The 9,861-nt window shown below is 35.6% G+C and overlaps 1 protein-coding gene across 1 annotated transcript; it reads right to left on the bottom strand.

The window, feature by feature from the left end:
- Positions 1–1,489: 1,489 nt before the first annotated feature.
- On the bottom strand, positions 1,490–9,498 carry DEFB112 (defensin beta 112). The gene is made up of 2 exons (XM_047102234.1): positions 9,396–9,498; positions 1,490–1,650 (listed from the first exon to the last, which is right to left on the bottom strand). The coding sequence occupies exons 1-2, from the start codon at positions 9,496–9,498 to the stop codon at positions 1,490–1,492; spliced, it is 264 nt and encodes an 87-aa protein (XP_046958190.1).
- Between the last annotated feature and the right edge of the window lie 363 nt (positions 9,499–9,861).

Raw genomic sequence — 9,861 nt, 5'->3', positions numbered from 1 at the left:
AGAGCAAAACTTCAGGCTAGATAATGCAATATGATCAGCTGTTAACCCATTCCTTGCCAGGCCATCCTTTAGCCCCCATTCACATATACTTGTCATATAACCCCTGGGTGTGATAGAAATTATATATATGTGTGTACACAAATATATATAATTATATACATAATTGTGTGCATATATATGATTAATCATATATGATATATATAGAATTATATGTATATATATATATCATATATATATAATTCTATTAAAGCATTTTCCCATTATTTTGTAGATACAAGCAAGCACACAAAGACTCCAATAACTGTCATGATAAGAATAGAATAAAAATCATCTGATGATATAAGGAATATATTAAAAACACAAGACAAAACAAATAGAAGTTAATGGTAACCATAACACTACAACATAGTAACTATAGCTATGATTATGATTATGTTTATGATTATTACTGCTGCAGGGTACAAGGACTTATCTTACACTTTCTCCTTAAAGTCATTCCCCTCTATCCTACCCTTTGGGGTATTCTTCTCAAAGGACTGGTTAAGCACTTGAGGTATTTTTATTATAAGAAATCTGTCAATAAACAGAAAAGTACAATTAATATAAGAAGTTACAAGGACTCCATAATAACTCAAATCCCTTACAACCATTTTCACTAATTCAGGGATAACACATACCTTCCATCTTTTCAACTCTTTCCCCACTCTTGACTCTCCTCAAAGAATGCTTTTTTTTTTTTAACTTTTTTTTCAACGTTTATTTATTTTTGGGGGGACAGAGAGAGACAGAGCATGAACGGAGGAGGGGCAGAGAGAGAGGGAGACACAGAATTGGAAACAGGCTCCACGCTCTGAGCCACCAGCCCAGAGCCTGACGCGGGGCTCGAACTCACGGACCGCGAGATCGTGACCTGGCTGAAGTCGAACGCTTAACCGACTGCGCCACCCAGGCGCCCCGAAGAATGCTTTATATACATCACCAATCATTTACAACATGCTTGCCACACTCAATATAGAATTGCCCCCCGAAATCTCATTTAACACAGTAGTCCCACCATGGACTTTTCTTCTCTACTATTTCTATTCCTGAATTAAAAGTCCCACTCTGTATTCTTCTCTTTTTTCCAAGTAGACACAAGGTTCATGAATGATCCAGACTGAAATATATTTTATTTAGTTTTTTATTCATTATAGACATGTATGGACAGAAATACTAGGCCGTGAATGAAGTAATAGAGATAATGAAGTAATAAGAAGATTTAGTTAGTGTTGGCCTTTTTTTTTTAAATGTTTTATTCATTTTTTGAGAGACAGAGGGAGACAGGGTGTGAGTGGGGGAAGAGTGTGCTGAGCTGTCAGCACAGAGCCCAATGAGGGGCTTGAACCCACAAACCAACCGTGAAATCATGACCTGAGCTGAAGTTGGATGCTCAATGACTGAGCCACCCAGGTGCCCTTTGTTGGTGTTTTTTGTGAATGAGTCTCTTCAATTACTCGACAGGGTCGCATTCTTTCAAGCAGCAAAGAGTTTCAGGTCTTGCACAGTACGACATCTTAAATTCATTTTCACCACATTGATTTTTACATTGACCATTAAGCTTTATACAGGCTTTCCATGGATCAAAAACATCATAGTGCTCTTTAATTCTAGCTGAAAGAAGGCAAAAATGGATGGAGTTAAAAATTAACCTAAGAAATGTCAACATTTAAAAGAAGATACACAAAGAAGCACTGACCACAGAGGGAAGAAAAAGGAGAGGGATTCACCTGTTTTTTCATTGAAATCTTTCTGTCCCTATATATAACAGAGAAAACCAAGGACATCAGCCAGTGTCCAATTCCTAAACTAGATGTCCCACCCCTACACATTTCAATTGATCAAGTAGTGACTCAATAGGGGATATCTGGAGAGCCTGAAATGTATTAATACCTTCTATCTCTCTTGCTTATCCTCACTGAATATGAGTGGGCCAATCTCCATCTTCTGTCTCATTAATTATTCATGTTTAATTCTGTTCTGTGAATTTTCCTCCTCAAGACTTCATTGTTCATTGAAACTTGACTTCAATGGTTCTAAAGTACTAAAATATACTGTTTTTTTTTTAATTTTATTAAATATCCCAACTATTCTTTTATCTACACCCCACCTTCACTCCCAGGAGATGTTCACCTAAAAACAGACAATTTGGAAGATTAACATAATGAACAGAAAATAAATAAACAAAAGAGATGAACATAGTTAAGATTTCAGCAAGTCTCTTAACTTTTCAGTACTACTTTTCATTTTCTCCCCTACTATAGTTTCTGAAGCTATAGAAAGTTTAAAATTTTTCACTCTTTCACTTTGCGCTGTATTTGCTTTGATTTTGTAACTTCAAAAATCATGAGGAACGAGATAAGGATCCAATGTCTCTGTTACTTATAGAAGTTCTGGAATGCAGGTGAAGGTTTACATTTATTCCCTGTGTCTCCCAAAACAAAATTATAAGTAAATGGTGTAGATTAACAAGGAATCAGGTTTTAGCTCATTATAATAAATTCCTTCTTAACATTTAAAGCTTTCATAGTGATCATGAAATACCTTACCAAAGAAATTCATATCTATCATCCTGGGTAAATATAATTAGGCCCTACTGGACATATTTTAGAAGATCAGCCAGAATCAGTGAGTCATTGTCACTGATGTTTATAGACATGCTTTCATCCCAGAGACCTTTTAATTATAAAATTAAGCAAACCCTCGTCCATTTTTTTCCAGTAAAATATTTTATAGGGGTTTTATATATTATGTATATTTTAAATAAAGTAGAAATACTACCCATATGGTATTCTCTTTATTCATCTATTATAATTTTGATGACCATATAGGTTATTTGCCATTAATTATCAATTATTTGCTATTAATATTCCTGTATTCTTTCTTGGAGCACACGCAACAGTCTTCTGTTGGGTAGATATATTCACAATGGAAATCCTAGATCATAGAATACACATGTTTTCATCTATAATAGCTTATTAAAAATCATTTTCCAAAAGGGTCCTATCAGTTTCACTCTGCTCAGTAGTGTATAAAAATTCTTGGTGTTCACTAAACCAGCCCTACAAGAGATCCTAAGGGGGACCCTGTGAGACAAAGTACCAGAGACATCACTACAAGCATAAAACATACAGACATCACAATGACTCTAAACCCGTATCTTTCTATAATAACACTGAATGTAAATGGATTAAATGCGCCAACCAAAAGACATAGGGTATCAGAATGGATAAAAAAACAAGACCCATCTATTTGCTGTCTACAAGAGACTCATTTTAGACCTGAGGACACCTTTAGATTGAGAGTGAGGGGATGGAGAACTATTTATCATGCTGCTGGAAGCCAAAAGAAAGCTGGAGTAGCCATACTTATATCAGACAAACTAGACTTTAAATTAAAGGCCGTAACAAGAGATGAAGAAGGACATTATATAATAGTTACAGGGTCTATCCATCAGGAAGAGCTAACAATTATAAATGTCTATGCGCCGAATACCGGAGCCCCCAAATATATAAAACAATTACTCATAAACATAAGCAACCTTATTGATAAGAATGTGGTAATTGCTGGGGACTTTAACACCCCACTTACAGAAATGGATAGATCATCTAGACACACGGTCAATAAAGAAACAAGGGCCCTGAATGAGACACTGGATCAGATGGACTTGACAGATCTATTTAGAACTCTGCATCCCAAAGCAACAGAATATACTTTCTTCTCGAGTGCACATGGAACATTCTCCAAGATAGATCATATACTGGGTCACAAAACAGCCCTTCATAAGTTTACAAGAATTGAAATTATACCATGCATACTTTCAGACCACAATGCTATGAAGCTTGAAATCAACCACAGGAAAAAGTCTGGAAAACCTCCAAAAGCATGGAGGTTAAAGAACACCCTACTCACGAATGAGTGGGTCAACCAGGCAATTAGAGAAGAAATCAAAAAATATATGGAAACAAACGAAAATGAAAATACAACAATCCAAACGCTTTGGGACGCAGCGAAGGCAGTCCTGAGAGGAAAATACATTGCAATCCAGGCCTATCTCAAGAAACAAGAAAAATCCCAAATACAAAATCTAATAGCACACCTAAAGGAAATAGAAGCAGAACAGCAAAGGCAGCCTAAACCCAGCAGAAGAAGAGAAATAATAAAGATCAGAGCAGAAATAAACAATATAGAATCTAAAAAAACTGTAGAGCAGATCAACGAAACCAAGAGTTGGTTTTTTGAAAAAATAAACAAAATTGACAAACCTCTAGCCAGGCTTCTCAAAAAGAAAAGGGAGATGACCCAAATAGATAAAATCATGAATGAAAATGGAATGATTACAACCAATCCCGCAGAGATACAAACAATTATCAGGGAATACTATGAAAAATTATATGCCAACAAATCGGACAACCTGGAAGAAATGGACAAATTCCTGAACACCCACACTCTTCCAAAACTCAATCAGGAGGAAATAGAAAGCTTGAACAGACCCATAACCAGCGAAGAAATTGAATCGGTTATCAAAAATCTCCCAACAAATAAGAGTCCAGGACCAGATGGCTTCCCAGGGGAGTTCTACCAGACGTTTAAAGCAGAGATAATACCTATCCTTCTCAAGCTATTCCAAGAAATAGAAAGGGAAGGAAAACTTCCAGACTCATTCTATGAAGCCAGTATTACTTTGATTCCTAAACCAGACAGAGACCCAGTAAAAAAAGAGAACTACAGGCCAATATCCCTGATGAATATGGATGTAAAAATTCTCAATAAGATACTAGCAAATCGAATTCAACGGCATATAAAAAGAATTATTCACCATGATCAAGTGGGATTCATTCCTGGGATGCAGGGCTGGTTCTACATTCGCAAATCAATCAACGTGATACATCACATTAACAAAAAAAAAAAAAGAGAAGAACCATATGATCCTGTCAATCGATGCAGAAAAGGCCTTTGACAAAATCCAGCACCCTTTCTTAATAAAAACCCTTGAGAAAGTCGGGATAGAAGGAACATACTGAAAGATCATAAAAGCCATTTATGAAAAGCCCACAGCTAACATCATCCTCAACGGGGAAAAACTGAGAGCTTTCTCCCTGAGATCAGGAACACGACAGGGATGCCCACTCTCACCGTTGTTGTTTAACATAGTGCTGGAAGTTCTAGCATCAGCAATCAGACAACAAAAGGAAATCAAAGGCATCCAAATTGGCAAAGATGAAGTCAAGCTTTCGCTTTTTGCAGATGACATGATATTATACATGGAAAATCCGATAGACTCCACCAAAAGTCTGCTAGAACTGATACATGAATTCAGCAAAGTTGCAGGATACAAAATCAATGTACAGAAATCAGTTGCATTCTTATACACTAACAATGAAGCCACAGAAAGACAAATAAAGAAACTGATCCCATTCACAATTGCACCAAGAAGCATAAAATACCTAGGAATAAATCTAACCAAAGATGTAAAGGATCTGTATGCTGAAAACTATAGAAAGCTTATGAAGGTAATTGAAGAAGATTTAAAGAAATGGAAAGACATTCCCTGCTCATGGATTGGAAAAATAAATATTGTCAAAATGTCAATACTACCCAAAGCTATCTACACATTCAATGCAATCCCAATCAAAATTGCACCAGCATTCTTCTCGAAATTAGAACAAGCAATCCTAAAATTCATATGGAACCACAAAAGGCCCCGAATAGCCAAAGGAATTTTGAAGAAGAAGACCAAAGCAGGAGGCATCACAATCCCAGACTTTAGCCTCTACTACAAAGCTGTCATCATCAAGACAGCATGGTATTGGCACAAAAACAGACACATAGACCAATGGAATAGAATAGAAACCCCAGAACTAGACCCACAAACATATGGCCAACCCATCTTTGACAAAGCAGGAAAGAACATCCAATGGAAAAAAGACAGCCTCTTTAACAAATGGTGCTGGGAGAACTGGACAGCAACATGCAGAAGGTTGAAACTAGACCACTTTCTCACACCATTTACAAAAATAAACTCAAAATGGATAAAGGACCTAAATGTGAGACAGGAAACCATCAAAACCTTAGAGGAGAAAGCAGGAAAAGACCTCTCTGACCTCAGCCGTAGCAATCTCTTACTCGACACATCCCCAAAGGCAAGGGAATTAAAAGCAAAAGTGAATTACTGGGACCTTATGAAGATAAAAAGCTTCTGCACAGCAAAGGAAACAACCAACAAAACTAAAAGGCAACCAACGGAATGGGAAAAGATATTTGCAAATGACATATCGGACAAAGGGCTAGTATCTAAAATCTATAAAGAGCTCACCAAACTCCACACCCGAAAAACAAATAACCCAGTGAAGAAATGGGCAGAAAACATGAATAGACACTTCTCTAAAGAAGACATCCAGATGGCCAACAGGCACATGAAAAGATGTTCAGCGTCGCTCCTTATCAGGGAAATACAAATCAAAACCACACTCAGGTATCACCTCACGCCAGTCAGAGTGGCCAAAATGAACAAATCAGGAGACTATAGATGCTGGAGAGGATGTGGAGAAACGGGAACCCTCTTGCACTGTTGGTGGGAATGCAAATTGGTGCAGCCGCTCTGGAAAGCAGTGTGGAGGTTCCTCAGAAAATTAAAAATAGACCTACCCTATGACCCAGCAATAGCACTGCTAGGAATCTACCCAAGGGATACAGGAGTACTGATGCATAGGGGCACTTGTACCCCAATGTTCATAGCAGCACTCTCAACAATAGCCAAATTATGGAAAGAGCCTAAATGTCCATCAACTGATGAATGGATAAAGAAATTGTGGTTTATATACACAATGGAATACTACGTGGCAATGAGAAAAAATGAAATATGGCCTTTTGTAGCAACGTGGATGGAACTGGAGAGTGTGATGCTAAGTGAAATAAGCCATACAGAGAAAGACAGATACCATATGGTTTCACTCTTATGTGGATCCTGAGAAACTTAACAGGAACCCATGGGGGAGGGGAAGGAAAAAAAAAACAAAAAAAAAAACAAAAGGACGTTAGAGTGGGAGAGAGCCAAAGCATAAGAGACTGTTAAAAACTGAGAACAAACTGAGGGTTGATGGGGGGTGGGAGGGAGGGGCGGGTGGGTGATGGGTATTGAGGAGGGCACCTTTTGGGATGAGCACTGGGTGTTGTATGGAAACCAATTTGTCAATAAACTTCATATATAAAAAAAAAAATTCTTGGTGTTCCATTTGCATTACCATACTTTGCATTATCTAACTATAAAAATTTTAAACATTATTTGAATGTGTGGTGGTGTAATATCATGGTTTAAATTTGCATTTTTCCTGATTGCTAATGAGGATAATAAGCACTTTAAGTAGGTTTGTATATCCACTTTTACAAATTACCTAAGTCTTTTTTTCCCATATTTCTACCGGATTTTCTTTTTCTTTTGATTCATCATAATTCTTTATAAATTTCAGATACAAGCACTTTGCCAGTTTTAAATGTTGTAATTTTAATATTCCATTCTATGGCTTGACCCAGCTGATATATATAAGAACTGAGGGAACTTTTTACATGAGGTGTTAATCAAGTGGTGCTACAGCTAAGAGAGAAGAACCTTAGAAGGTTGTGAGTCTTAAAGTCTACGTTTGAGATGAAGATGATCAGAGATAATGTACATTATCTCTGTATATTAGTGTGACTCTGTAATGAATCTAAATTAAATTATTTTCATGTTAAAAAATAATGTAATTGTCTAAGTTCATATAAATGCAGGTATAGGTAGAGAAATATTTATAGATATATAGAGAAGTAAAAATAGACACTTAGAGATAGAGATGTGTAGGTAAATCAATTTATATGACAACCAAGGTAATTTTGACTTTGAGGAGTAAGCACTCCAGAACTGCAGATTATAAACCAAGGGAAAATTTAAACCTATGCATGTCCAGTCATTGTGAATAAGTGTGATTTTTTTATTGTTTTACATTTAAATAAATGTAGACTTTTCCCCTTATACACATTGTTAACAATATCTGATAGCCAAAGGCGTGCCATTTATTTATTTTTTTAGTGTCTCAAAACAGCAGCTGTTACTGAATACACATAACTGCAATGAAGGATACATCTACTTTCTTTATACGATAATCGAAGTGAAGTGGGATACAACCAAATGTAACAACAAATAGAATAACAAAAGAACAAGTTATTTTTCTATACAGTTTAAATATTATATCACAAATCTGAGTACAGTCTGACTTAGCTAATGTCACCTCATCTTCAGAGAATAATCCTCAAATTTGGTCAGGCAAATCAGGAAATTCTTACATACTTCTGTCCTTTTTGCTTGTTTTCCAAATATCCTTGTCTTCCTTTTTTTTCTCTTTCTGCTCTCTAAATATTTCTTGATTTTCTTCTCTCCCTCTATCCATTTATTAATTAAATAAATGTTAACTGAGCACCTACTCCAAATATATATGTATACATATGTGTGGTATAGGCCTACCGTGACAGGCTTCAGCAATGACATAGTGTCCAAAAACAAAATGAAACATAACAAGAAGACAAAACACGTGACCCATGTATAAAATAATTTGACCAATGACTTCATCACTAGGTCTTTGTCTGAACACCATTACAAAGATAATTCTCTTTCTTTGCCTTCCCATAGAAATTTATTTGTATCACTCTCATGGTGTGATAACATTCTACAACATTCTACAATGTTTATAACATTCTAACTTGAGAAGACACTTTGCCAAGTGATATTCTAAATCATAATTGAGATAAAGACTAAAATAGAGAAGAATTCCTTTTTTAAATAAATCCCTAACACTTAGTCTGGACTTTTCATGTTCAATTGCCTTTTCAAGTTATCTTAATTACACCATCCTTGAAATTAATAAGAATATCTTAATTACTCTTTCTATCTAACAATATATTTTGTGTATCCAAAGATTCCAGGCTTATGGGCAATGAATAGTGGTGACTGATAAAAAGAAATTTTGCCAGCTGTCACATAGAGGGAAATTAAGACAACAATCTGACTCAAGCATAGTGGCATCGACAACATGTTTTAAAATATTTAGGATGCTGGAAGCAATGATTGGAGAATGTTTCCTCTTGGAAATATAAGAACATCTGTCTAGATAGAGTTTCATAAAAAATAAGACCCTGTGACTTTAAAATGAGACTTCTTTCGCATTCTGACCATAAAATTCAACTTTCATAAAACTAGAAGTTTAAAGACAAGAAGAGCTAGGAAAATGGGGAGTAGGACAGAGAACATACTTAGGATATTTCCTCCATTTCTTTTGATAGATAGTGATTAAATTGTGCAAGTTATAATTCTACTTGTTTTATTTTACCTGCTTTGTTTTCCTTTGTACTGTATTCTGCCTTTTCAGATATTGTGGAAGAATTATGTATCTCTGAGTATAGTTTTTCAAACCTTTTAGTACATATGATCATTGATAATGGCATAGAAGGGGTAACAGGTTGGTCACAGCCCACTGCAAAAGAAAAAAAAATACTTTAAAAGCATACAAAAAGAGTATTTTCCAAAATTAGAACAATAATGTATTTCTCTTTATTTCATGGTTCTGCATACTATAAGAGGTTTTTAAAGATGATAAGCTTGTAGAATATACTTCTTTAAAATTTGATTGAATAAGTCAATGAATGACTTAATCATTATCTCACATGATTATTGCAAGGAGCAATAAATTAATAAGGGCAAAAGGCAGAACAGATGCTAGCTATTAAAATCATTACTATTAAGAAAAAAGCATCAGTGCAAATTTAAATTGATGTAATTCTAAAGAATATCTCAGA

This window comes from Lynx rufus, unplaced genomic scaffold (genome assembly GCF_022079265.1).
Source record: "Lynx rufus isolate CCGP_SWC_20201006 ecotype Redwood Valley unplaced genomic scaffold, mLynRuf1.p SCAF_6, whole genome shotgun sequence".
Lineage (NCBI taxonomy): Eukaryota > Metazoa > Chordata > Mammalia > Carnivora > Felidae > Lynx > Lynx rufus.
The sequence above is the reverse complement of the archived record's forward strand: the minus strand, read 5'-3'. Positions and strand labels throughout refer to the sequence as shown.

Excerpts from the sequence above, each read along its gene's own strand:
- DEFB112 (XM_047102234.1), bottom strand. The coding sequence starts at position 9,498 with ATGATCATATGTACTAAAAGGTTTGAAAAACTATACTCAGAGATACAT. Across the intron at positions 1,651-9,395 it reads TACAAAGGAAAACAAAGCAG|CTAGAATTAAAGAGCACTAT; the intron begins GTAAAATAAAAC and ends GCCTTCTTTCAG.